Genomic DNA, 27,044 nt, shown 5'->3' with positions numbered 1-27,044 from the left:
CCGACGATTCACCCCCACTCCGACGATTTCGCCCCCTAACCTGTATGCCGGAGTATCGCCGACTCCCACTATTCTCCCCGACTAGCATCGCATCATGGATACTACTCCACTGAAACGGTCCCCTGATGACGCTGGCTTCGGATCACCCCGAGAGAACAAAGCACGTTCTGTCCCCAAGATCTCCAAAGCTCGTGCATGTGAGTCTTCCCCACATCATTGGAGTCTCCAATGCCCCAGTTAACGGGAGCAGGTGCAGAATGCAAGCGCCATAAGATTCGCTGTGAGTTTCGAGCAGGAGAGACAACCTGTACAAAATGTACTCGCAGCGGTATCAAGTGCGTCGTAAACGATTTTTCACAGAAATTCGTTGATGATGATGTGATGTACGTTCTGACCCCCGCCCGGCCCTTTGGCGAGCTTTGGAGCTATCAGGGGCTGCGCTAATCTAATGGCTCTGGTATAGATGGAAATCCCAGGCCAATGCGACTATGAACCAGCTGCAGGCGGCTGTTTCGCACCTATTGCGACAAGCCGGACTGCCTGAGCTCTCAACCTATGCTCCCGGGGACACTCTAAATGACCCTAGTCCTGCCGCGTCGTATCATGGCCACCATCCCTCCGTCGACCGGTCGCAGACACAAACCAGTCGTCAGGAGGGACTGGGAGTAGTAATGGATGTTACGCGGGAGCCATCGCCGGAGCAGGATCTCCAAGACCCAGAATTGGTCCCCGCCCCTATGCGCAGTCTATACGAGGTCACTAAGTTACGGAACTTGAGGAATAATCATGTCGAGGCACCGAAACAGACGTTGTTAGAGGAAGATTTTATCTCGCGGCGATTGATCTCTCTCCATGAAGCGGAGGAATTATTCGCGTACTTCAGTCGCACTATGAACCAGCTACTGTGGGGTGGAATAATTCTTGTACACCGCGATTTAACGTCCGTCCGTCGCGCATCGACGCTTCTTTCTGCTGCAGTTTTGACTGTCGCGGCCCTCCATATTCCGAACCGCACCGAAACCTTGAACCGGTGCTACAGCGAGTATGTATCGCTCGTATCCAACATGGCCCTCACGCGGGCCCACACTCTGGATGATATCCGAGGCCTCTGTGTGGGGGCGTTCTGGCTATCAGAGTTGAGTTGGAAGTTGTCCGGGCATGCGGTACGAATTGCGACCGAGATGGGTCTTCATCAAAGTTATCAGCGCCTGACCCGTGGACACACGGATCAGTATGAACGCGCCCAGCTCTGGTATCTGCTTTATGTGTGCGACCATCACTTCAGTATTGCTTATGGGCGGCCCCCTGTCATCCACGAGGATGTGGTGATCCGCACCTATGAGACCTTCCTCGCGCTGCCGATGGTCGTCCCCGGAGACATTCGACTTTTAGCTCAAGTTGCTCTCTTTATGATTTTGACTGAGGCATATCGAATGTTTGGTAGCGACACTGAACAAGCATTGACCGATGAGGATTTTGGACAGTTGCGCGTATACAATGTCGCAGTAGACCAATGGCGACTTCTCTGGCAGCCTCGATCTGGTGAGTCATTTCTCGACATAATTCTCAGCAACTCTCGGTTCTAACATACCTTGGAACGCATTACAGCCGATAGCGCCTATGTGCGAACATATCCGTCCAAAGGGGTGGTTCTGCACTATCATTTCGCGAAGTTCCAGCTGAACTCGCTTGCTCTTCGTGCGCTCTCGCCATCCAACACGCCTGTCTTCTCCATGGACCGCAAGGAATCGGCAAACATTGCAATTTCTTCTGCAATGGCATGTCTCAATATGGTTCTTGAGGAGCCTGATATTCGGGATGCGATCGTCGGTGTTCCGATCTTCACCCATACTATGGTTACATTTTCCGCCGTTTTCCTACTCAAGGTAGCAATCAATTGGAATACAGCTTACCTTAGCATCAATTCTCGCCAAGTGCGACGACTAGTTGAGCGCGTGATTGAATTGATGAACTGTGTCTCTGCAGGTGAGCGACATCTTACTCGACATATCGCACGTGGATTAGGCAAGATGCTGGAGCGCTTTGACTCTTGGGAGGCTGCCTGGCAATTCCAAGGAAGCAATGATACTGCGGTGGAAGGCCGCGATGTCCCTGGGGGAGCGAACGCCATGGCACAAGGATTTCCTCCGCCAGATCTGATTTATGGCATGGTCGGCACATACGGATTTGGCCTTGATGAGAATCTGCTAGATCCGAGTATGGCAGATTTTGATTTTCTAGCACAATGACCATAGAGAACCCCAAAACGGGCTCGACCCAAAGGGATATTAAGGATACCAATGATATCAACTGAAACATTTGGATACCACGCAAGAATGTACATATGCAAATAACGAAAATCTACTCTGGAATGGCGACACGCACTTCTTTGACATGGCCCACGCACCACTCCCGGAGTGTAAGCTATCACCTTCCAAGGTTAACCCTAAGGTCCTGTCACTCCCATGTCGTCACCGTCACTGCCCTTGGGGGGTTTCCCCCTTCTTAGTTGACTTTCCTCTTATAATCCCCCCCTCCCCCTTACGGACTTTTGCCCAAACCTTCTTCCTTCTCTCCCATAATTTCACCTTCCCTACCCTTCCCTCTATACTTAGTTAATTCCCACCCATAATTCTCTACTATGACTACCCGCAAGAGAAAGGCCGAGGCCCAGGAGGAGCTCCAGGCCCTTCCTAGCGATGAGAGCGAAGAAGAGGAGGAGTGAGTTCCATCCCGTCATCAATGCCCCTTTTCTTCCCATTCATGCGCCAATGCCCTGCGCATCATTCCTCTGCAATTCTACGCAGCTGTACTAGCTGCTCACGCATCACGACGTGGCCTCGAAGCCGCTACGAACTGAAATAAATCGCGCGAAACTTCCCAAACACGAATGATCTTTGCTAACCCAATCGCGCGGTGAATTAGATATGAAGACTCCGAGCCCGAAGTAGAGGAAGGAAGCGAGGAGAGCGAACAGGGGGGAGGTGGAGGGAGAGTCAGAGTCCGAGGAAGAGGAGGAAGGAGAAGAACAAGCGGAAGAAAAACCCAAAGCAGAAGCCAAAGATAAAGAAGGTATGTTCTATCATTATCCTTTAATCCTCTACGGATATCTTCTTCGTCCCCAAACTCGCCCGCGCTAACACACCCCTCTCCAGGCGCTCCGGCGGCCAAGAAGCAGAAGACTGCGCCCACTGAGGAGGGTGCCGAGGCCGAGAACGGCGCAAAGGGCGAAGAAGACGAGGAGCCAGAGGAGGAAGAAGGCGAGGAAGAAAGTGCCGCTGATACCGCCAAGGAGAGTGGACCAGCTGCCGCTGCTGCGCAGGCTAAGGGTGGTGATGTCCCGAAGGAGTCGGATCTGCCTGAGGCTGAGGCGGCTAAAGAAGAGAAGTGATTTTGCGATGGAGGTTTTGGTTTCCTGTGAGGGGAGAATTTTATATTTAACTAAAATGGAGTTCACCCTTGGGTGATTGAATTGCTTTGCTGCGATGGCCTCCTGTATACAATCAGAGGTGCTAGGAATGTAGAGTGCTGTGGTGTGGCAGCGAGCTCTCGTCTCTATAGATCCAGAGATATCAAACTAGTCTGGAAGTAGCCAATGCTCGCTATGTTCTGGGGACTTGGAGATGACGTGCATATAAATCGCCGTTGGAGGTCATCTACTGGCTGAGTCCTATGTTTCTCTCCACTGTGGGTTCCGATGCATATACTAGCGTTGGGTAGAAGTCGAGGCCTAAATGGATACAAACCCCAAACTACTCCGTAGAGGTCCACCTATCATGTTGAAATGGGACACGCGATCAGATACGGAATATGGAAAATATATATCATCTAAGAAAACTACCTAATAACCGGACCAAGAGAAAGTGCAAAAAAAAAAAGAGGTGTCATCAAGGATGGTCATTAGCCTTGCCTACGCCCCGTTTTCTATCTTGATATCCAGGGGAAGACATGAAACTGTCTTCCAACTCAGTTTGTGTTTGATCATCACCAACATATTTAAGTGTCACTACCACTGCTGCGGAAGGTGGCGCATAGTTGACAGTACTGGTGTGTGAGGTCGAGGACGGGTTGCGGGAGGTTTGTCGCTTGGACAATGCTGCGGACCTTGACAGCACCCTCATCCTCGATTAGCTTGCGAACCAGGAACAAGAGCTCAGGTGAAAACTGATGGTTTGTTAGTTATAATGGTCAAAGCGACATTAGCCAGGGAAAAGAGCATACCTCGGAGTACCAGCGATATTGCCAGGCGATGAGGCGGATCAATGCGCCGAGCATGCCTCTGGTGTCATTTCGCTGTTCGTACAACTTCAACACCCCACGCATAGCCTTGGGCGAAAACCGAGTGGCTAGGCAGCTCTGGTATGCCCCAATGCTTTCGTCGAAATGGTGCAGCCGCTGAGCGAGCTCACCAAGAATTTCCCACTCGGTGGCGGATTTCTTGTATTCCATGGCTTGTTGACGGAACTGGGCCATCTCGGTCCGCCAGATAGTGTAGATGCGCAGATCCTCATAAAGTACCATGAACAAGTTATCCAGCCACCTTTCGCACAATCGCTTATTTCGGAATTGCGTGTATGAGGCATGAGATGGGTCGGGCTGTGACACAAAAAGTTAGCATATATAACCAAGTACGTCCTGATGGGTGTGCAACATACATCTTCCTTGCCAGACTTGACAACTTCGGATGCTACTGTTTGCTCCGGCCGCTCGAGGGGGCTTTCCGTGTGGTTCTCTCCCGCATCTCCATTGGCAGTTTCTTCCGACGACGGCTCGGCCGGGCCGGGGCCAGCCACAGAGCCAGAGTCATCTTCGTGGCCAGGGCTGTTGCCGTTGGTCTCCACTCCCGATGATGTTGCGGGCTTAGGAACATGCTGTCGCTCAACACGGTATTCTTCTTCCATCACAAAAACCTGGCTGCGAGCCTTGAGTAGCTGATCCCATCCAATGGCAGCTGCGATTTTTGTCAGAAGATTATAGGCCTTCAAGAAAGTACCTTGGTAATTAGCAGCATGGATCTTTCGAAGTGAAGGGTGAACATAGTCGTGAGGGTCTCCTTGCTTGGGCTGGCCTTCATCTATTTCATCGAGAATGCTTTCAGCAAGAATTGGGAGCATGATGCGTGATGGTTGTGGCATGCGAGGGGTATCTTTGTCTTGATAGGTGAACATGGGGCAAGAGTTGAGAGTCAGAAGCGCCAGGTCCCAGCGTTCCATACTGACATATACCTCTGCGAGGCGGGCCCAGGTACTGAATTCGCTGGGAGCTGCAGTAACTGCACGCTTGGCGCACTCAAGTGCCATCTCGCTTTCACCTTTGCTTTGACAGAAACTAGCCTGGCAATCAAGCAGAGCATAGTCCATTGGAACATCTTGTAAAGCGTCGTACATGAGGCGTACCGCTTGCACCTCCTCATCTGCCATAATCTGCACACGAGCCAGGAGGGATGAGACCTCCACATCCTTGGTACGGAGTTTCTCAAACAAGTTGATTCCAGAAGTATAACGACCAGTCGTGTGGATGTATTTCAGGATGCCGGATGTGAGGTGGTTGCTCACAGTGTTAGGGACTTGGGTTTCGGGATCAGAGCTCAGTTGGCGTCCTAATGTTGTTAGAGACACAACAGGTAAATTCATTTGAAATCCATACCCAAAAAGAAAAGTTTCTCAGCGGCATCTAAGAACTTGTGCTCCATTTCTGTGTTTGTCACGGGGTTGAATCGTCGAACTCCAACAATCCTCTTGACGGAATCTCCGCTTCCATCGTCCGCATAGAGATAAGCCCTCAGTACGGCGCAAAGGAAGGTCTCAAGCCAAAGAGCCTCGGTAGCAACACGTTTGTCACCGCGCTCATCAATGCAGTAGCTCTCCAGGCTTCCGGGAATTTTGACTTCGACACGCATATCGAGATGAGAGAATGCATTGTAGCAACTGTATAGATGTCAGCGTCTGAATCAAACACTGTACCAAGATAGATTTCTAACCAGTAGATTCCCGAAACTACCTTATGCGTCTTGTCGAGAGGAGAGAATGTGAGGGTATTGACATAGGCGGCTAAGCTAGCGGACGAGGAGGCATCGATTCCGGTGACATGATGATAAACTCCGGTCTGCAATAGATATAAACTCAACCAATTGTTCACACATGGTAGATTGTATCTGGAAGGGAAGTTGCTATCTTATATCTTACCTGGCGAGTCGAATTGGCCTTAGGCTGCTTGACCAAATAGACCAGGTCTGGAGGGCCTAGTTCTCGCAAGCTCTGCAAGGACTCCGTTCGCGCATCGACCGCAACGTAGATATCCTCCTCCTCGTGGATCCTAAATAATGCCCACAATGTCAGTCACAACTCCTGTGATTTTCCTAGTGGCAATTCTCGCCAATCTCGAACAATGGCCATGCATACGCAACCCGGGGAACACGTAAACGGGGATAGGAGCACGTACTCAGGAACAGCGGGCGCAACCATGGCGCCTGCACAAGCGCGATAGAATCAAAGATGAGGGTATCTTAATTTATGAATTCTGCGTGAATCGTAAGACGTTTCAGGGGTTGCACTGAGGGGGAAAGTGAAGAAGTGATCTAAGAATACTCCAACTGCCAGTACTCCCCAAGAAAAGGGTTCTAGGCCACAAGGCATTCAGGCACCAAGGCCCCAAACACTTTTCCCGATCGGTTCAAACGCGTGATAACGTGTGTCTGCCCGCGATAACCAACTGATTCGCTCATTATTGTCGCATCTAGGTCTCGGTGTCTTGCCCGATGCTGTCGCCTGATATTTCTTTTCCATCTAATACTTGACGGACCCACGTGGAGCTCACACCATGTCGAGCTGGGTCGCATTGAATGTTGAGCCCGATGAGGCTGTCGAAGAGGAAGTTGATGACACCAAGGAGCTTCAGATCGAGGAAGCTTTGAAGCTTTACCACAATGCCTTAAAGCTGCATTCACAAGGGCCAGAGCACTACTCCCAGGCTGCAGAGGCCTATGAAGCTCTTCTCAATTCCGAGATCTTCAAATACCCAGAGTCTATCTCCGATTTCAAAAGGGGTGCATTCGACGATGCACACGATGCGCACGATGAAATTGCTACGGAACCAATCGCCGAGTTCAACGTCAACGATTCCACCTCCAGTCTATTCCAAATGCTATATCTATCCTATAAAAACCACGGCAAATTTGTCCTCGATTCAGTACAAGACCCCATACGAACAGCGCCACAGACCCCCGAATCCGAGGAGGAAACACAAAGGAAGTTGACGGAGGCATCAAGGAAAGCTTTAGGATCTTTTGGGGATGCCTTGGAACGAGACGACTCAGATCTCAACCTCTGGAGGCAAAGCGCAAGGCTCAGCAGTTCCTTAAACAGCTACCGCTTGTCTCGGTATTGCTTGGAAAGTGTGCTAGCGGACGATGACAACCGCTTGGAACTACGGTCAGAGCAGCTTGGCCTTGAGGAGATATTTGCGGAGCAGCGCCTGCGAAGCACGCTGCAGTCCCTCTTTGACAAGTTATCTGCCTCGCAAATCCCCGATCAAAGGCCAAAGAAAGCTTTATTGAAATACCTCAAACAGCATGAGGATCCATATCCAAACCTGCCCGCCCTTCCCGCTGATTTGCGTCGCCTAAATCCGTCAAAGGGCCCTCTTGCCCTGCACGCTTTTCGCCGAGAGATAAGCCCTGCTGACCCAACCTGGGAGTCAGTTGGCAAGGCGCTTCTCCAAGCACTCCACGATGAAGACGACGAGTCGCTCGCTGCTGTTCCCTCTCGGTCTATCCGTATTATCTTACCGACTGGAAGCTCCCATGCTCCAACTACACCGGTCACGAATGCGGAGGATGCGGAAATGACCATAGATACCGAGGGGCGCGGAAACAAGGGTGGCAATGAGGTTGCCGACGTGATGCTTGAGACAACCGAAAATGATGGCAAGCCTGAACAGAGTTCGCCTCAGCCAGCGAAAGAGCCCTCTGAGCCAGGTGAGGAACACTCCTCCATCGATCAAAGCGCCGAAAAGCAATTGATGGAGTCATTGGAACGTCAATCGACGCAGCCGCAAGATCAACAGACAGAACAAGATGGGAATCACGCGGAAGGAGTTGACACGAACTCTGCAGTGGACATTCGCAAAAGATCGTCTGCATCAGCTGCGAACGAAGAGCCGGAGGGTGGCCGCATGAAAAGCAGACGAACCCGAGCCCGGGAGTCAAATGCTGACACTCTGGCACCACCCGAAGAAGTTGCATTCGATCAAGACAAGTACTACGGAGACCGTCTTGAGATTTTTGTCAATGCCGATGATTGGATGTTCAGCACTGTCGACTCTCTCTTCTCGAAGGTCGGTATCGATGCGCTCGGTAGCATTGAGGCTCTGAGAGAAAAGTGCCCTGCGAATGACTCAACCGATACACCCCAGGATCTGGAAACACGATTATTTCAGGATTTCCGAGGTCTCATCAAGACATGGGATGATGAAAAGTCTCGATTGATGCAGCAAAAGGATGATTTATCTCCACTGAAGGACATTCGTGGCACAAGCAAGTCAGGATTGGCTGTTTTCCTTGAGCACTCAAGAAAAGCTGTTCGGAAGCCAGTTATCGAGGAAGAGCTTCCTTCTGGGGAGCAACTTTATAAGTTTTCCAGCGCCATCAACTCTGACTGGCTGCATCCCCATGAAACTTCGTTCGAATGGCTAAAATGTCTTCTTATGCCGGATTTCGGTCAAGAGTCTTCGAACTGGTCGACAGCAAAGTCGACTTACGTCTGTTTTATGTGGCCAAAAGAGCTAAAGAAGACAGTCGTAGAGCTTTTAGTTCGGGATGATGGATTTATCTACCAGGCGTGCAGCGAACTGATCTCCAATCTTGAAGCTCGAATTCTTGGGTCAAGCGATGGAGCTCCGTTTGAATATAAAGCTAAAGACTTCTTCGAACTTGAGATGATTCAAGCCATCTACGAGCTTCATTTGGATGTTTTTGCTTCAGTTGAGGGTCTTGGCAGCGAGACAGACCAGGAGACAAGACTGGCGCAGCGTGATCGGCTGGCTCGCTGGGGTATGCTAGCCCGGTCATCCATAGATCATTTTGTCAGCCACTGCCCATCTGGCGAACCCCAATCAAACCTCACTCTGCGCCATTTGTGGGCGTCGGCATTCCATATCAATCTTGCTGCGGACGCACAGCGAGAACACATCCTGCTCTGTCTTCATGACCTGAAGCAAATACTTCAGTCCCTTGGCAACCCAAGTGTCAGTCTCATAAATAACACTACTATGTCAGAATTGTCCGCTGCTGTGATAGACCAGGAGGTCTTGAAGCTCAAGTGCATGGACTTTTTTGCCAAGGTGTTCAACTCAGACTCTGAGGATCCTGTGACTCTCATCGAAGCAATAGAGCCAATCCTTGAACCCTCATCGATCGAGTATGCCGAGACGCCGACGGAGAATGACGTAGATCACCCTACCTCACATCTCGGTGAAATGGCTGCCTTCCTCGATAGAGGAGATGCTACATTGCGGCTATTCCTCTGGCGCCGACTCCAGGAGGCATATCAAGCTATTGATTACCCGCCTAAAGTTGTATCTTGCTATTTACGAAGCATCGAAGTGGTAATGGCAGAACTCGAGGCAGCGAAACACAGCGAAGAAACAAGCCAACATCGTCAAGTAGCTCTGCTGGGCTGGCTCAAAGCCCTGGATGGCATTGTGGCCAAAGCCATACTGCTTATTCTCGAAGATTCGGAACAAGTATTTGACTGTCTTGACATGGAACATCTACAAACCTCAATGTCTGCTATAGCCCGCCTCGTGAGGCTTTTGCACAGCTTTATTCTTTACGAGGACTCGGTGCGAGTAGGCCAGATTTCTGGTCGCGACTTCCGAGGCTCGTTGGCGAAATCGCTTGAAAACATGAAAGAAAGAATGCGAGAGCTATATGTTCGCTGCTGGATCTTGCAATACACCCTTTTCATGGAAGCGATTGCACAAAACAAAGAGCTTTTCGATGATCCGCTTGAAGACCGCATTCATTTCCTTCGTTCCGTCCATAATGCATTGGGCGTTCGATCGATGTGCAGATATTCGCAAAAGAGGTTCTTGAAACTTCTGAAAGCCGAGATCTTTGGCCTTGAAACCAAGGGCGACTATGAATTTGACGTGTGCCAAATACTTCTCGATCTCCACGGTATCAAATTCTCCGCGTTCGATGGGACTGTGGACCATGGATGTCCTCCCGAGAAATTAGATCGCCCTACAGCGATCTTAATGATCGACTTTGTTCTGCAACAAGCAAACAAGATGAATATGAAGGATTTGTCCAAGTCCGAATTGAAGACTACCATTGAGAAGATGCAGCAAGCGATTGGCCCCGCTAAGGCTTCTTCACAGACACCTCAGTTGACTTTCAATCGTCGCCTTGTGAATTCATATCTTAAAGCCCCACTCAACCCATCCAACCTCCTCCGTGCTGTTCAGGGCGTTACAGAGCTTTCGACGACTATAGTTCCCACCGAGAATGCGAAGATTGCTGCGAAGGGCTGGTTCTTCCTTCTCGGTCATGCCGCACTCACCAAGTTCCGATCCCAGAAGCGCCTCAGCCCTGGTTCAACAAGCGAGCTCGACGACGCCATCGGGTTCTTTAGGCAGGACTTAGATCATGGAACAGGGAGATGGGAAACCTGGTATAGGCTCGCTCAAACCTATGACTCGAAGCTTGATGAAGACATTACATGGACAGCTGATAAGATCAATAACAACCGGTCGGACTTGGCAGCCCTGCAGCGAAATGCTATTCATTGCTATGCCATGGCTGTTTCAACAGCAATGAGGAGTGCAGAGCCAACAGCAGAGACCAGAGAAGCGATGTCAGATCTTTATTCTGACTTTGGTATCCGCCTGTACTCATCCTCTCGCGAGCCGCTATCCATGGGAGCCTTCAGTATTGCAGACTTCCCTCGTCATTTCAGCAGCGAGGAAAGCCAACAAATGTACAAGGGAACGCCTTTCAAGGAGATGTCAGCTTATTCAACGTGGAATTTTGCTAGCAATCTTCTCAAGCGGGCAGCTATCGACAAATCTAAGCGATGGATGTAAGTGGTCTAAATGGGACTTGGCAGAATTGTGGCATTTGAAAGAGTACTAACACCTTAGTAGGACTCACTACACACTTGCCAAATGTCTTTGGAAAATGTTCACTAGCGATGATTCTTTGAGGACGACATCCAAAAGAGTCGAAATGCCAGAGGTAATAAATGCTGTTCTCGATGCTATTGCTGCACTTCCGCAGCGACGAGACTCACGCTCTGATCCGATCTTTGAGCCACATTTCAAACTCTTCTCTTTTGTACACAAGCTTGTTGCTCGGGGAAACATGACGGTAAGTTGTATCGCTTCTGATATGAAGGACTCATTCTGATAGCGACACCAGCCTGCCGAAGGAAGCAAGACCCTCCTTGCAACTCCCTGGGCCCGTAAGATCGAGCCTCCTGAGAAGATGGAGGGATGGAACACATACATACTCGAAGTCCTTCGGAAGTATAAAAGCGCTGACAAGTCCAACTGGCATCATCGCATGGGTGTAAAGGTATATCACTCGCGACTTGATCTTTTCTTTTTTGTTCATACTGCTTACAACCTCTAGGCTGCGCATGTCATCTACGACGACCAACAAAACGCAACCGCTGCTATTGCTGCCAAGCAGGAACTTTCCCAAATATTCACCAAGACACTTACAATCCAAGTCTGGCGACCAGAATTCGAACGTCCGGGTCGACATTTCGTTTACACGACCCGCTACGTGTACTTTTTCGTTGGCTTGCTTGACCAGCTTGACGATCGCGCAAGCTTAGATCAACTTTTGCGCCGTGTGAGAAAGAAGCAAGGCGATTTCTTCAATCACACCAAGCTGTGGGAAGACATTTGCCTAACTTATGCGAAGATCATCCGCCGCGCAGCCAAGATCAACGAAGGCCACGAAGAAAGCGTATTCAAACCAATCGGATGGGAAGAGTTCTCTACAAAGACAGCTCGCTTGGAAAGCCTACCTCACCTGGGACTAGAGAGCCGGTCCATCTTAGAACTACTTCGAGACGCCCTGGAGCTAAAGAAGCTCAACAACAACCTGATGAAAATCACGATGTTCGAAGACCTGATCGCCGACCTCTACGCCCGTCTCTACGAGATAAACACGCCCCACCTGGTCGAACAAGCAACTGAGGAGAATAAAGAAAAGATGAAAGTCGACCACGTCCTCATGGTAGGCGACGGCCCTCCCGAGACCTCAACCCCTCCAACATCCGTCCCGGCATCTGATACCCCGGCGCCCCGCGGCCGTACAAAGGGCATCGCCCGCCGCGATATCCAGAAACGCGCCGACACTATAGTGAACACGAAGCTGGCTCCTCGGACTGTGGCCAGCAAAATAACCGCAGCGGGCGAGCCGGAGCCGCCTGCAACTCCGCAGGGCGTTGGGTCGACTACTGCGGGGCCGAGCTCTGCGCCTCCTAGTTCAGCTAAGCAGGTTTCTATTACTGGGGATGGCTCGGCTGAGCAAATGGATGAGCATGACACAGCCGACGAGACTGGGTTGAGCGAGAATGATGACACGAAGCTAGGTGATGAGGGGGCCTCGGTGCTTTTCCCTCATGTTACTGATGCAGAGGAAGGGAACACTGGTGATGAAGGTGCGGATGAAGGTGACGGCGAGGACGATGAAGGGGTCCATGAAAATGAAGGGGAGGGGGAGGGCGATGGGGATGGGGACGGTGATCATGGTGTGGCTGAGGGTGAGGGAGATGACGATGAGGAGATGCAGGATGAGGAAACTAAGTTAGAGGAAGAAGATAAAGAGGAGAAGGAGATTCCCGCTGCCGACCAGTCTGCCAATGATACTGAGACTGAGCATGTCGCTGACAAGCGAGATACCGGGGAACAAGACGCCATGGACATTACGCCCTCTGAGTCCTGAGCAGTCTGCTATACATCCGAGGAGGGGACTTGCTTGCTTTTTTTCTTTTCGGTTATGGAGCACATGGGGTGTTCTCTTCAAGACAGGATCGTTTCAAACTACAGGATGGCGTTGAGAGACAGGTGGCTTGATGGCTTACGAGCTAGCATATACAATATTCGCAAATTCAAATCTGGGATTGTCAAGTGGGAAATGAAATATCAACAATTATTGAACACAAGGATCAGTCACCTCCGAACGCCTTAGCCAAGGGATATCATTCCATATTAACCAAAAAGAAAAGAAAAGAAGTAAACCCAGCAATTAAAAGGTCTCGTATCTCAAGCAGCGTAAGAAGAATGAATAAATCGTAACAGTCATGATCGAGGAGAGGAGAGAGAGACGCTTAGATCTGGTCCTCTGGGGCGAGGTCCCATTTCCGGGTTCCCATTTTCCTGGTCCTCTTCATAGGCGGGGCTCCTGGTGATGGAGGAGCGAACATGGTATCTGCGAGCTTCAACTGATCCATGCGTTGCAAGGCATTCTCGATATCGCTCTCGCGGCCGAGAAGATTAGACCGCGCGGGCGTGGCATTCTTGGGCCTATGCTTTCTTGTAGGGGATTGGTTATGCGTCTCACGCTCAAGGGCAGCGAGTTTGCGGCGAAGCTGGTCATTTTCTTGCTCGAGCTCTTCCACTCTTTCGTTCGGCCCCGAATCTTCAAATACTGGAGATAGAGGTTAGTTCAACAGTACCTACGTTTCCCTCCTCATGGGCCAACTTACTTTGGAATCCACGGGATACAAGCTCAACCTTCTTGTCGATGTGCTCGTCATTGCGCCCGATCTGAAAATTGTCAGCGTTTGGCAAAATTTGAGCTGGTCCAGCGCTACGAACCTGCTCATCCCAAGCCCTCTGCCAGCGTCGCCTTTCTTCTTCCGTCTTCTCATCCATCTCTGCCCAGCACTCCTCCCTCACATCTTGCTCAATCGTGAGACATCTTTCTTCGGCAGCTCTCAGTCTCATTTCAGCATCAGACCGTGCAATCTCTTCTTCGGCTAGCTTGACAGCAAGGCCGTGGCAATCACGTGTGAGGCGTGCGATCTCAGCAGCAGCTCTCTCGAGCTCTCCGGATGAATCGAAATTCGGCGAAGTGCAGCCACTGGCTGAGCGGTGACTTCCAGAAGCGACGGACAAAATGGATTCGCAGACCGAGGGAACTCTCGGTACAGTAACCTCACGAGCCAATGCGGAGTAACGCAAAATTTGGGAGGTGGCGTTGAAATCACCCAGGGGGTCAGCGGTGACGATCATGATACCCTTCTGGGGATATTGGCCTTTAGACATCTGATGAGGCGACGGAAATGAATTTGAAAACAGAAGCTCGGTCAATTTGCATTGCCGGTAAGGAACGAGAGCAGTCTTCATAGATTAGCAGCTGCCAAAGGAACACACGACGATGAGCTCAAACACACCTTCATTCCATCCTGTATGTTGCTTTGCATCTGCAGGCATTGGCCAAGATACATCAAGCTTTCGTTGATTTTACCAGCCTCGGCGAGTGTGGCACCAGCTGTCTTTGCCGTTCTCGCACGCTCGGAGCCTAGATTAGTTAGTTGCGGCCCTAACTACTGTAAGGATACAAATACTTACCAGCAAGATCCACGACGGTGAGGGTGCTTCCAGCCCAGTTGTGTTCACCGGTTCGCTTTGACCATGTCCGCTTCTTGATTTCCAGGGAAAAGAAGCCATGACTTCGAGAGCTAACGCTATTCATCCCAGTACCAGTTACCTTGCGTTCGGTTAAACCAACGTCCAAGATAGCTAGGGCTTCCTCATAGCTGCTGCAAGCGATTTTCCGTAGCCCTGCAACTAGTTTCCGATCTGGTGAGCCTTCGGTAGGCTTGAAGAGCAGAGGACGTCGGCGATCCTTCTGGTTATTTCCGCGGGACATGGTGCCTTGACCTGAGACAATAGAGGGAGACAGAAGATCAAAAATTCGGTCATTGTATACCTCATACATGGATACCAAAACGACATAGTCGGCATTTGAATCCATATCCACAGTAAGGTGGCTCATATCGGGCAACCTAGGAAGGGCGCATGGTCGTTCACGTATGTGACGGCGGGGGAAGTTCAAGGCAGGGGTGGGTTCCTTAAAGACATAAAGTCGAGATTTAGCTGATTTGGGCTCAAATAGATTGGAGTGGGTGTAGGGGATAGGATTCGAAAATCCTGGGGTGATCCATCCAGAGGGCTCAGTGGAAACCTGGCAAAAGCCAGCTCGTGCAGCGTCATCGGAACTTGTGATAGAAGATGAATCCGCCTTACGGGGGCTTCCAGGTTTAGATCTCGGCCTTGGGAGAGAAGATCCAGGGGTGCGCGATCGCGGGGTCGGGGATCCTTGGGGGAGTTCAAGGTAAAGGGGCTTCGTACCATCAAAGGAGTATTGGCACGAGATGGGCTCATGGGAGTTTGCGCTCTCGACGTGCGTCCATTCGGCTCGCCATATACAGCTTCCAAAAATGTCTGGGCGGAGAACAATTGGGCTTCAGAAGCGTCCGCGGCAGCCAGCGAGGCAAGCATTACAGGGGTAATGCTATCGTAGTTGGTCTTGGTTGTCGGCTCTAGGGAGCGAAAGATAACGTCAAGCGCCATTTGGGTCATTCCTCGTTCGGTCTTGGATCCTAGAATGGTGTGGCTCTGTATAACCAACCCGTTAGCTTGGTAATCACGATATTTGCAATATTTGGGAGCAGACCTTTCCGCTGCCTGTAACTCCCAGGGTAGCGACAAGTCCATCACGGTTCTCCTTCAGCACTCCGCGTATGATAGGCTCCATTCCAGTGTCATGGAAGACATCCAGCTGCGAAGCGGTCTCCTCGAAGACCTTTGTGAAACCAAACCTCTCGACGGCGCGTCTTCTCGTGTCATTTGGTGGTTGAAGAGTAATATGTGTTGGTCCCAGCGAAACGATCTCAGTTTCCTCCTGCGAAACGTCTGGCAGCTCAACGTTCAAGAAACGGTCAGATTCATTGGGCTTTGGGGCCATCGGGGGCCGGAGCCGAAGATAAACTTGGAACAACGATGTCTGGGGCTGTTTGGGCGGCATTTTGTGTGGCTCGTGAGTATCTAGACAACACGAGGGCAAGCGTGAACCTTTGAAGTTGGGGAACATACGCTAAGCAGGCAAAGTTGGAAAGTCCAGAACGTCCACAGATCAACATTGCGCTTACCGCTTTAGGCTATCGGTTACCCCGACAACAACAATATCACGTGCAACTATATATCCATGGGACTTGCCCAAGCTATACAACATACCTAGGTAGGTCCATCATCTCCGCGGAGTACTGTGTCGTACTATGTCTACATATCTTGGTTAGTGTTGTATATTGATGACGCTATAGCCCTATCCAATTCACTTGAAGCAAGCGAAAACGAAGTTACTTAGGTTGGACTAGCGTGAGAAGAAGGTTGGCGAATCATAAATCGAGGATCGGTGGCAGTGAAAGCTTCGTATTGAGCGGCTCGGCATAGCCGCAAAGCCAGTGGAAATACGAGGTCAATTTTATACCCAATCGTGGATCCGCTACCATTCTTTGTGAATGGCAGATTAAGGGACCATGTACCTCACGAGGCGTTGCAAGGAATACGAAATTGCCTGAAGTGGACACTGTCTAGGTCATATACCTATAGTTTCGCATGAAAAGCACTGCCCAAATTTTGTATATATATATGTAACGTTCCCCCCGTATAGTCAGCTAGATTTTATCAAAGTATACATGCTCTCAACTTCCATCAATACATCAGCTACACAAAAGTGCTTTTACCCAAGCTTTGATTGTTTACGCCAAAAATATATAGTTGGTGGATCTACAACAACCATGCTCGAGGCAAGGTCAGCATATCGTAAGTCGTCTACTAAACCAACCACGATCAATAGTTCTTCTAACGAAACAAAGAAGAGGGAAGCCTGTGGTTCTACGCACCAAACAAAGGCGCTGCAATTGCCTTTGCGATTCTCTTCGCTATTTCCGGCGGCCTCCATGGGTATCAATGCTAGTATGTGCCCCTACCCACTATGAACCCTCAAATTAACGAGATTTCATAGCAAATATAAGTCCTGGAAAGTCACCGGCTTTCTTCCCTGGTCTGCCCTTCTGTTCACGGCGGGTTTCATCACCCGAACTATTGGAGCGTTCGGGCAGTGGGGTAATATAGGCATCTTTATTGCAAGCACTGTGCTTCTCCTCGCTGGACCGTAAGGAGTACCCATCATACCTGTCCCATCATGAGAGACATTACTGACAAGCAATCTTCTATTGTCCTAGACCAGTGTATGAGGGTGCTAACTTCTTCATTTTGGGTCGCATACTCTACTACATCCCGTACCACTCCCCCATCCACCCTGGCCGCGTCTTCACGACCTTCATCGCCCTGGGCGTGGTCATTGAGAGCATCACCGCGAACGGGGCGGTCCTGGTCGCAAGGACAGACTCTAGTGTCAGCTCGCAGAACACCGGAAAGGCACTACTGAAGGCAGCGCTTATCATGCAAATCTTTCTAATGGTAGGCTTTGTGTCTTTGGCCGGCCGATTCCACTTCAACTGCGTCCGAGGAGGCGTATTGAACCACAAGATCAAGAGTGCATTACTGGTTTTATACTGCAGCTGTACCCTCATTACCATCCGCACAATCTTCCGCACCGTGGAATATTTTACTGCCGCGAGTCTGAATGCCTACAGTGACATCGAGAATATCAGTCCTCTATTGAAACAGGAGTGGTTCTTCTGGTTCTTTGAGGTGGTATTCATGTATAGCAATACCACTTTGCTGAATGTCTTTCATCCAATGCACTGGCTTCCGCGGTCAAACAAGATTTATCTCGCCGAAGATGGTGTCACGGAGATTGAGGGCCCTGGCTATGACGATCCCCGTCATTGGCTCCAGACTTTTATTGATCCATTTGATGTCTACGGGCTGATCGTTAAGCGAGGCAAGAAAGAGAATTATTGGGAAGCGAACCCAACCCGGAGAGAGGGCACCACTGCTAAAACTACCCATGGGGTAGGGGTATAAGCACATTTTGTGTTGGTTTATCTCCCTTTTTGGCACTCAGATATTACTTGTGTTCTTACTCTTTGTTTATCTGATTCTCATGTAGTTCATATCACATATGTTTCATCAAGTATGCATTCACTTGAAAGTCGCAGGCATATGTATCAAAAAAGTCCATACCTCACCAGTCTTCTTTTTCTTTACCCAGCTCCTCCTGAATCTCCCAACTATACCGAGCAAACTTGCTCGCCCGACGAATCCGTTCTCCATAACAGATAAACACAGGTGGTACTATACAAAATGCAGTTGCCACAGCAGCAAGCACAGACATAGCAACATTATTTCCCAACCGATCAAACATCTGAGGTGTAAACAGCGGAAAGGCACCCGACAGCAGCGCTCGCACGAATGCAACAGCAGCGGTGGCACTGGCCGAGTAACTCAGATAAGAATCGGAGATATATCCATACAGCACGGTATCCATTTCTGTCAGAGCGTAGCCCACCAGAACGAGGGAGATTGTGGGCACAATCCACGGAGTTTGAGTCTCAGGTGGAATAGTCCAGGCAAACCACCATAGACCAATTGCCAGAAACGGACCACCAAGGCCTAGTCCGACGAGCTTGTATTCCGGCTTAATAGGGCGTCCCTGTCTGCGGAAATAGTTGAGAATGTAGCTGTCTAGCATGCGGGTAAATGCGCTGAGACAGGTTCCGAGGCCGATGGCGATGAACATCAGCGAAGCGTCGGTTTTTGCAAATCCCATTGACTCGTAGATGGGTTGGAGGGCTTCTGTGAAGATGTAGATTAGGGACATGGCGACGGAGATCATCACTGCGATGACGAAAATGATGGGTTCTTGGAAGAAGAGCTGAGCTGGCCGAAAGAGGGCTTCTTTTACAAATGTGTTGAGATCCGGAATATGGTCGTGGTTGAGTGGCGGTGGAATATATTGCACAGCAGTCATATCGGTGACCCGTTTCACCTCGTAGGCCAGCAACAAGGAAGGTCGAGATTCTCGAATGAAGAAGAGGCCACCTGTAATTGCAGCAACAATAATGGCGAAGATATAAAAGTTCCATCGCCTGGGTAGGTGTGAGAAATTTATATAGACCATGGTTGAGGGCTACGTACCAACCAAGACCTGCAATAATATAGCTGCTCATTATGGGTCCAAGAATGAGACCAATGTTTGAAGCAATTGTCCAATAGTACATGGCCCATATTCGAGCATGTGAGTTGAACATGTCCTCGATGCTGCCGCCGATAATGGTATAAGGGATCGCGGAAAGAAGCCCGGCGGTGATGCGCATGATGATAATGACTGGCATTGAGCGTACCAAACCGATGGTCATACAGCAAATGGCGCTGAGACCACTGCTCACAATGTACATGTTCTTGCGCCCAAATGTCTCTGACCACGGGGGAAATAAGATGGTGCCTGCCACCTGGCCAAGAAGAAATCTGCTCAATGTCAGATACGCAATATAGACGAAGACTAGTTGATCTCACATCGTAACAAATATAAAAATAGAAAGCGTTTCGCTGATATTGTATTCATGTTTGGCTTGTGCAGCAGCTGCCGACTAGAAAGGACCAGAGTGTTAGCAATGTGGTAAGTCATGAATGGCTGTATACACTCACACCTGCGGTACTGGATGCTGTTCTGCAGATATTGTCAGTCTATTTAGAGATCATAGTTGGGATTTTTGTGTGATCGCACATAAAAAGATCCAAGAGGCAGATAAGGACAATATCATAAGTCTTTCGTAGGCCAGACCAATTTCGAGGATGCCTTGGGTGATCTCCCAACCACCGCACATATCTCCCATCTGGGGTAATCTCAAGACAATGGTCATGCAGGAGCTCAACGGCTGAAGGTTCCGACTCGCCTGTTGATAATGTCGATTCTGAGGAGATAAACTGCATATTGGGCCACCGTAGAGCAAATCATATGGAAATGGCTATAAAGAATGTTCGACCGAGTCGCCCTTAGCTGTAATACATCGGTCCTGGGCTAATCTACGGTGGGATTCGAGCTTTTATCATCTTCAATATTCTAGCTCGGACATTTTTATGCAAACCTTGCCCCCAAGAATGAAGCCCCTTGCGATCTGCAGACGGGGTCTTTGGAGCTCAGTTTGTAATGAATACACACGCGTCAGTCGTCTAAAAACTCCCGAGGAATTTCATTTATGATACACTAGGTCCATTTCTGCCGATAGGTCGTCTAGCTGAGACATGGTAGGGAAGTCAAGTTTCATGCTTGAAACGAAGTCAACCAAGTGTATATCGCACAAAGCACATAACACGGAGAATGGTCACAGTTTTAGCCATGCGACATAGTCTAGTGACTCGATTTCTAGGGATACATTCTTCGTGGTGATTTCTCCGCGCCAAGAGGTGAACCTATTAGAAGAATCAGAGATCAATGAACTTATGATGTCAGGCCGTGTAGCTATTGCCTATAACGGATATCAAACGAGCTGTGTATCCCAGTAGTTAGAACAAGCTTTGACCAATGATGTCCAATGATGCCAAAGGATGCCCCGGGAGCCGGAGTATGACCCGGCCTTGTATAGTCGGAGAGGGCCTAGGGTCTTGTCTGTCTTTGCTCAAAACAGGCATATCTTGAATATCATTAGCTATACATGGTTATCAGCAAGCCAACAGCCATTTTCTACTGGAATATTGCATCCTTCTAGCACAATATGAGCCCTGAGCTTGCGAACACGCCTCTGGGGTTTTGCGGATATTTGTGCTTACCAGTTCATCAAGCTCGAAGAGCTCTGAAGAGAGCATACAGATCCCACTCTTGCCCTGGGCTGTGAGATCTAGCCGGTTCAATCTGTTATTCTAGTTAAGTGCATCTTTCTACAGTGTAGCACGTGTGCTCTCGCACAGTTGCAGAAGCCCCCAAATCCAATGCAACCAAGCGGAGTCCACTTGGGGACAGTGTTCGGAAGATTACGACACGTAGAAGTAAATCCTATCCAAGAAGACAGACAAAGGCCTCAATCTGAATTAGCCGAAATCCGGTGTGTGAACTCACAGGTAGTACTCCGTACAATATACAAGGTGGTTATACCTGCAAGGCGGAAAGGCAGTGGATCTGCGCCAAGGCGATCTCCGACGAGGCCACCTCTCCGCACCCTCTAGCTCTATCAAAACACAACCCAACCAGTCTAATTAGCTGGACGCAATAGGTATCCTCCTTTTCCATTTTGCAGCAGACAAAAACAGAAGTCTCTCAGCGGTATTTCTAACCAAGAACAGTTACTATTAAAGCGACCTACCCCGAACCTCCCGTCCGTCCATTGATCGCGAACCGCCCACCATGCTATCCTCCCTCTCCTCCAGCATCACAAATGCTCGGCAATCAATCGCACAAGTGTTGAACTTCGCGCTCGTTCTTTCCACGGCTTTTATGATGTGGAAAGGCCTCTCGGTTGTGTCCGCATCAAGCTCTCCAATAGTTGTGGTTTTATCCGGTAAACAAAGCTATTTCACAACGGTCTGGGCACAGCTCACATTCCCTCTCTACAGGATCAATGGAGCCCGCGTTTCAGCGTGGTGACCTGCTCTTTCTCTGGAACCGAGACACGAGGACGGAGATCGGAGAAGTCCTCGTTTATAATGTTCGAGGAAAGTCCATTCCGATTGTCCACAGGGTTGTTCGCACTTTCCCCGAGGTAGAAGGACGTGCGAGTGCAAAGAAGGTGAAGGAAATTACAGTGTATGTCCTCGCCTGTTACCCGGCAATTTTGTTTGTGGCTGCTTCTTTGTGCTAACGAGGTTCTAGGGACACAACGCCTAACTCGCATATGCTCCTCACCAAGGTAGGGGACCAAAAATTTGGATGGCCTGGGAAATTTCTAACAGCTCGTTAGGGTGACAACAACTTGGCCGACGACACTGAGCTGTACGCGCAAGGTAAGTGATACGAAAGCTTGAAGAGAGGCCACTTCCGAAGGTTACTGACAAGATTAGACCAGGATTATCTCGACCGGGCCGAGGATATTGTTGGCAGTGTCCGTGGCTACATTCCTATGGTTGGATACGTTACTATCATGCTCAGCGAGCACCCCTGGCTCAAGACAGTGATGCTTGGACTTATGGGACTGATGGTGATGATTCAGAGAGAGTAACAGGCGAAAATATACATTGGGTAACGGTAGAAAATGGAACCAAATGCATTGAATGTTACAACAGCGAGTTTTGATTACTATATGTAGTATACATGGATATCGTGTTCATTGTCATGTATGATAGAGCGGCATATCAAACTTCTCCACTGACGTCTTTTGCCGCGCACCCCCACTCGGAGCTTCTAGCTTCGCCGTAAAAGCCCCCTTTGTTCTTCGGGCAACTATCCCACATAGCGTCTTTTCAATATTGCTCAATAAATTTTCATTTATCCGTTGCTTCGACATCTTGAAACGCGCCTTTCATTAACGCGTTTCGTTGCATTCTTTCTCTACCTCCTCGCTCTTATCGCCCCGCCGAATCAACTGAACACCGCAATGGGCAGCATCAAGCGCATATCAAAGGCAAGTGTCTATATTTCCGCATGCCCATCTTTATCTGTCAGTGTACTGACCATATATTCCAACTATAGGAGCTGACTGAGCTCACCGAATCCCCTCCGGAAGGGATCACGGTTGAACTAGCCGATGAGTCGAACGTGTACGAGTGGAAGGTCATCATGGAAGGCCCTGAAAGCTCACCATATTACGTACGTCAAATATGATCCAGCACCCCCCCTTATCTTTATCATATCCCACCAACGTCTCCGATAGGAGTGCCCGAACTCGAGCCTCGCGGTTCATGTTTAACAGCGTTTCTAACTTTTTGGCAAACACAGAATGGCAAGTTCCTAGTCAAGCTCTCCCTGCCCACGGAATACCCCTTCAAGCCACCGACAGTCTCTTTTGCAACGAAAATCTACCACCCGAACGTAACGAACGACGAAAAAGGAAGTATGTGCCTCGGCATGCTCCGAGCCGACGAATGGAAGCCCAGCTCGAAGATTGCCGCAGTCCTTCAATTCGCCCGTCAGCTACTGTCCGAGCCGATGCCCGACGACGCCGTCGAGGGGCGGATTGCAGAACAGTACAAAAATGACCGGGGTCGCTATGAGGAGGTTGCGCGGGAGTGGACTCGCAAGCACGCTTGTTGATAGCGTTGATGTGCTTCGACCCACCAAGAATCGGCCGCTCTATCGAAAAGGATCTCTTTTCCTCTGTATTCTTTTGCCTTGACATGGGCGTGCAAGGTGCCTGCATGTCTGGATCCAGGCTCATAGATTGAGTTGTCGCTATCTGAGTGACCCCGCTTACGACTGAAACGCTGTCATGTTATTCTTGTAAATTCAGCAAGGCGAGAAGCTGCTCTGGTTTATATTCTTCCTGGCGGATTCTGCGGCACCAACTGTGTTTTATTCATTCCCTTTGTGGATGTGTCCCATTGGAAGATATTAGTTCCTGTAGATGTTAGACTTACCAAGAGAGTCGTCTTCTCGGTCCTAGCAGCCCATTCATTACAGGAATGAATGTTGGTTAACCTCGCTACAACAGGAACGTGGCTACCAACCATCGATCTACCAGCCAATTTCCTTGCCATTGCTATCTCGTACTTCTAGTGTTGGTAACTATTACGTCTGGTTCTTAGGTAGCGAGTCAGTATACCCTACACATTACAAGGATTTCTGGAATGCGTTGGTGCAATCTTAATCATAAGTATCAGTTTGCTATTGGCATGAATCACCCAGCTTTCCATTATCAGAGCAGGAGTTTGATCATCTCAATAGGAATTGAAGAGATATGGACAGCCACCAGTCACTCCCCCTCCTTGGAAACAAGGACGAACCGCAACCTCTCTAGAAGAACAAACCAGTTAGCAGCAATCCGCAGCCAATCCTTGACATATTCAATGACATACCATTATGTATCACGATCCCCCTTTTCAGTCCTCGAAGATAATACTCCTTCCGTCACCAACGAAAGTAGTATCAACCCCAATAGCCAATGCCCAAAACTCGGGCTCCTGCAGGGTAGAGCGATGCGTCCTCACGAAGAGGTTTTTCATATCGTGTGGAAGTCGATTGAAGTCTGCTATGACACTCCGGTGCAAAGATTCCTCTTTTATCTTAGCTTGGATCCAGCTCTCAATGTGGAGATTTCGTATAACGGGGTTTCGATAAAATATCGAAAGCTGGGTTTGCTAGCGTCATCTCCATTGTCAAGTTTCTGACCCCCACAGTTTCATCGTAGAATCTCAGCCCTCTCTTGAGGCAGATCAGTTCTTGTAGGTCGTTGTCGAGGTTTATGAGCTATTACGATAGTTGGTTCGTTAGTAGACGACGATGTGCTTGAATCCGGTTGTATGTACCGCTAGTGGTGGGACAAAAGGCATTTGCCTCGAGGGCACGGTGGTTTCTGGTACTGGCATGCTTCCTATTTGATGGAGGATTGTTAGTATGAGATAGTGATAAGAGTGGGAATAGTTAACCTTACGTTCGGACCGAGGTTTGGGTTATGGAAGTGTTGAGGCTACGAAGGAGGTGAAAGATGGAGAAGAAGTGAGTGATGTGATAATGAACCTATGGAAAGAAGCTGGTATATAAACATAGATAAAAGCATGTTTTGACTCCATGACCTGGCTTGCCGCAGTATGAACAACATCCATTGTCACTTCTCTCTGGGTTGTGAGATAACCACTTCTTGACATGGTTTTCGGCAGATACACCCTTCGGCGACTCGTTTGTGCGCCGGTTCTGACTGTTGTTGGAATTGTTGGAGTTTTAAGCGTTGGAAGATCCAGATTTTCCAGATTAATTCCTAATCGCAGAGAGTGCGATAGAATCCGCTTTGCTAGACTTGATGTAGTCTAGTATAGCGATACTATACCGATAGGAATCGGCAATAGTGATAGTCTCACTGGCTTGTCGATAGCATTCAGCTCATTATCTTTCCTAACGATAAAGCTGTTCAACTCCTGCACTTCCGCTAGTTGAGATAGCATCATTTGCAAAGCATGGTAGGGAGGAATATCTGCATGGAGGTCACAGATAGCCTTGTAAGCAAGCTTTAGAGTATTAATATACTCTTCGCTTGTTGAAAATCGGCTTCGTTTGAGATCAAGGAAGGTGTTTATAGCTGTTTTGATCGCGCCATGTCCTTCTCCTTTCATATGAATCTTGATCTCCGCGAAAAGCTCATCGGTGTAGTAAAGATCACTTCCGCGCGTATTGATTTCCTGTATAACAGTGTTATAGATACTGCTAGAGAGCTAAGATCTAACTTAAAGAGAGAGTGTATGCCATTTCTTGCCGTTTGGATCTCGTATTCTTAGCTAAGGTATGTTTTTGTTGATCAGGTGATGAAGATTGTAACCCTGAAGAACCTTTTCAACCTGGTCGATCCAGCTATCGATATGCTCGCTCTTTGAGAGGAGGAGTGAGCTTGTAAAGGTTGAAACTTCCTAGCTTAGGTAGGTCAACCGATTCATTGGCGACGATAGAGGTTCGTACTGCTTTCCAATCATTGCTGTCATCGTCAAGGTGCGCTGTATCAGTAGCATCAGAGAAAGAAGAAAGCTGCGTAGCGGCAGCGGAGGGAGAGGGGTCAGCCATAGCTGATACAAAGTGAAGAATGATGTGAGCACAGTCCAAAGATACTGTATACCACGATGGAGATAATTCTCCATAAAAAGAGACTCCGTTTGGTGCTCAAAGGCAGATTCACACAGCGGTGAATTGTAATCCGGGTACAGTGTCTTGGGATGTCGCACAGCGTGACTTGGTGATTCGGCTTCGCAGCGGCGACTTCCGATCGCTTCTCGCTCAGCGGCGATGAAGTAAAGGTGAGATATAGCTTCTGCTATTCTCGGGGAAAAGTGAGAGATACCCAATGAAAGCTTAGATCTTGATGAATTTTAGCAATGAAAGCTTAGTTCTTGATGAAACTAGCAAAGGGGATAGAGGGAAAAGGGCATCATAACCTGTTGAGGCTACGAAGGAGGTGAAATATGGAGAAGAAGTGAGCGATGTGATAATGAATCTATGGAAAGAAGCTGGTATATAAGCCAGCTGTATGACAAAGAGACAAAGCGCCAAACAAAGACTCAAAGAGCCAAAGAGCTCAGTCTGCACACAAGAGACAAACAAATACTGCATGTATGTCAACAGGAAGTGAGATAGAGGGCGAAAAAGAGAGAGAGGACGAGGGAGAGGATGGGGGATGGGGAAAGGAGACGACTATAGCAGAACAACCCAGTTAGCACAAGGACCACAGGGCTAATTGCCACATATCATTGGAAGGGCTACACAGAGAACATGGAGAAAGACCGTGTTGTATTCCGGGTGAAGCCCGACAAGAGGAAAGAAGGAAGAGAGGGAGGGCTATCTGGTGCTGTCTACGTATGTATATGGGTGGCCTGACGGATCAAGCACCCAACCTATACATACTAGTGTGTATCCACCAGCCCATTTCAAAGCACAATGACAACGTCCTGGCTCCTGCTACCGGGACGAGTAATCCCCAAGTTATCAGCCGATGGCCGAAACCCATGCTCACACAGAGTCGACCGGTTAGCCCTCACAAAGGAGCGTCTCATATGACGCGGCAGCAATTTGAAATCCGCCACGATGCTCCGGTGCAAAGATGCCACCTTCGACTTGGCCTGCAGCCAGGACCCGCGGTGAAGATGGAGCTGTGCGGGTGTCGTTGTCGAGTTGATGATTGACAGCATGGTTCGGTCGTAGATTCCAATTGCCGTCTTAGTGTAGACTAGTTCTTCCAGGTCGCCGCTGAGGTTGAGGACCTTTGTAGTATTAGGTTTGTTAGTAGGGAGAGCTACCCGTAGATGTTTGGGTTGGATTGTACGTACCGCTTGTGGAACATGGGTCAACCGGGTGGAGGACATGGTGGCCTAGGGTGCTGCGGTGGTTTCTATTTGATGAAGGCCAGTTGGTATGAGATATATAGGGATAGAGGGTGGGAGGAACTGGAGTACATACCGATGTTTTGGATTCTGGGGTCGAGATGGAG

The 27,044-nt window shown here is 49.3% G+C and overlaps 11 protein-coding genes across 11 annotated transcripts; 6 read left to right on the top strand and 5 right to left on the bottom strand.

Annotated features, from left to right (window-relative positions):
* Positions 1 to 94: 94 nt before the first annotated feature.
* Positions 95 to 2,249, top strand: N7489_006747 (putative C6 transcription factor; the record flags this gene model as incomplete). The annotated part of the gene is made up of 4 exons (XM_056712497.1): positions 95 to 197; positions 251 to 383; positions 464 to 1,542; positions 1,609 to 2,249. The coding sequence occupies 4 exons, from the start codon at positions 95 to 97 to the stop codon at positions 2,247 to 2,249; spliced, it is 1,956 nt and encodes a 651-aa protein (XP_056566212.1).
* A 392-nt stretch (positions 2,250 to 2,641) lies between these two features.
* On the top strand, positions 2,642 to 3,391 carry N7489_006746 (uncharacterized protein; the record flags this gene model as incomplete). Its single annotated transcript, XM_056712496.1, has 3 exons — positions 2,642 to 2,721; positions 2,978 to 3,072; positions 3,156 to 3,391. 3 exons carry the CDS (start codon positions 2,642 to 2,644, stop codon positions 3,389 to 3,391), a joined length of 411 nt encoding a protein of 136 aa, XP_056566211.1.
* Positions 3,392 to 3,996: 605 nt separating this feature from the next.
* Positions 3,997 to 6,464, bottom strand: N7489_006745 (ChAPs family protein; the record flags this gene model as incomplete). The annotated part of the gene is made up of 7 exons (XM_056712495.1): positions 3,997 to 4,164; positions 4,222 to 4,596; positions 4,656 to 5,599; positions 5,647 to 5,927; positions 5,981 to 6,105; positions 6,186 to 6,315; positions 6,442 to 6,464. 7 exons carry the CDS (start codon positions 6,462 to 6,464, stop codon positions 3,997 to 3,999), a joined length of 2,046 nt encoding a protein of 681 aa, XP_056566210.1.
* A 355-nt stretch (positions 6,465 to 6,819) lies between these two features.
* hir3 (putative transcriptional corepressor of histone genes (Hir3)) lies at positions 6,820 to 12,958 on the top strand (the record flags this gene model as incomplete). Its single annotated transcript, XM_056712494.1, has 4 exons — positions 6,820 to 11,081; positions 11,146 to 11,368; positions 11,420 to 11,575; positions 11,633 to 12,958. The coding sequence occupies 4 exons, from the start codon at positions 6,820 to 6,822 to the stop codon at positions 12,956 to 12,958; spliced, it is 5,967 nt and encodes a 1,988-aa protein (XP_056566209.1).
* Positions 12,959 to 13,343: 385 nt separating this feature from the next.
* On the bottom strand, positions 13,344 to 16,048 carry N7489_006743 (uncharacterized protein; the record flags this gene model as incomplete). The annotated part of the gene is made up of 7 exons (XM_056712493.1): positions 13,344 to 13,663; positions 13,722 to 13,782; positions 13,834 to 14,358; positions 14,412 to 14,539; positions 14,590 to 15,205; positions 15,268 to 15,639; positions 15,698 to 16,048. 7 exons carry the CDS (start codon positions 16,046 to 16,048, stop codon positions 13,344 to 13,346), a joined length of 2,373 nt encoding a protein of 790 aa, XP_056566208.1.
* Positions 16,049 to 16,820: 772 nt separating this feature from the next.
* Positions 16,821 to 18,015, top strand: N7489_006742 (putative RTA1 domain protein; the record flags this gene model as incomplete). The annotated part of the gene is made up of 4 exons (XM_056712492.1): positions 16,821 to 16,845; positions 16,899 to 16,998; positions 17,048 to 17,197; positions 17,268 to 18,015. The coding sequence occupies 4 exons, from the start codon at positions 16,821 to 16,823 to the stop codon at positions 18,013 to 18,015; spliced, it is 1,023 nt and encodes a 340-aa protein (XP_056566207.1).
* Positions 18,016 to 18,175: 160 nt separating this feature from the next.
* On the bottom strand, positions 18,176 to 19,923 carry N7489_006741 (uncharacterized protein; the record flags this gene model as incomplete). Its single annotated transcript, XM_056712491.1, has 5 exons — positions 18,176 to 19,079; positions 19,129 to 19,458; positions 19,507 to 19,580; positions 19,639 to 19,660; positions 19,718 to 19,923. The coding sequence occupies 5 exons, from the start codon at positions 19,921 to 19,923 to the stop codon at positions 18,176 to 18,178; spliced, it is 1,536 nt and encodes a 511-aa protein (XP_056566206.1).
* A 1,408-nt stretch (positions 19,924 to 21,331) lies between these two features.
* Positions 21,332 to 22,142, top strand: sec11 (signal peptidase complex catalytic subunit SEC11; the record flags this gene model as incomplete). Its single annotated transcript, XM_056712490.1, has 5 exons — positions 21,332 to 21,485; positions 21,541 to 21,730; positions 21,797 to 21,833; positions 21,885 to 21,927; positions 21,985 to 22,142. 5 exons carry the CDS (start codon positions 21,332 to 21,334, stop codon positions 22,140 to 22,142), a joined length of 582 nt encoding a protein of 193 aa, XP_056566205.1.
* A 375-nt stretch (positions 22,143 to 22,517) lies between these two features.
* N7489_006739 (putative ubiquitin conjugating enzyme (UbcB)) lies at positions 22,518 to 23,173 on the top strand (the record flags this gene model as incomplete). Its single annotated transcript, XM_056712489.1, has 3 exons — positions 22,518 to 22,550; positions 22,613 to 22,729; positions 22,859 to 23,173. 3 exons carry the CDS (start codon positions 22,518 to 22,520, stop codon positions 23,171 to 23,173), a joined length of 465 nt encoding a protein of 154 aa, XP_056566204.1.
* Positions 23,174 to 23,958: 785 nt separating this feature from the next.
* N7489_006738 (uncharacterized protein) lies at positions 23,959 to 24,444 on the bottom strand (the record flags this gene model as incomplete). The annotated part of the gene is made up of 3 exons (XM_056712488.1): positions 23,959 to 24,216; positions 24,248 to 24,325; positions 24,355 to 24,444. The coding sequence occupies 3 exons, from the start codon at positions 24,442 to 24,444 to the stop codon at positions 23,959 to 23,961; spliced, it is 426 nt and encodes a 141-aa protein (XP_056566203.1).
* A 2,040-nt stretch (positions 24,445 to 26,484) lies between these two features.
* Positions 26,485 to 26,919, bottom strand: N7489_006737 (uncharacterized protein; the record flags this gene model as incomplete). Its single annotated transcript, XM_056712487.1, has 2 exons — positions 26,485 to 26,817; positions 26,884 to 26,919. 2 exons carry the CDS (start codon positions 26,917 to 26,919, stop codon positions 26,485 to 26,487), a joined length of 369 nt encoding a protein of 122 aa, XP_056566202.1.
* Positions 26,920 to 27,044: the final 125 nt, after the last annotated feature.

The sequence above is a fragment of the Penicillium chrysogenum genome, assembly GCF_028827035.1.
Source record: "Penicillium chrysogenum strain IBT 35668 chromosome Unknown utg000004l_segment0_segment0, whole genome shotgun sequence".
Classification (NCBI taxonomy): domain Eukaryota; kingdom Fungi; phylum Ascomycota; class Eurotiomycetes; order Eurotiales; family Aspergillaceae; genus Penicillium; species Penicillium chrysogenum.
The sequence above is the reverse complement of the archived record's forward strand: the minus strand, read 5'-3'. Positions and strand labels throughout refer to the sequence as shown.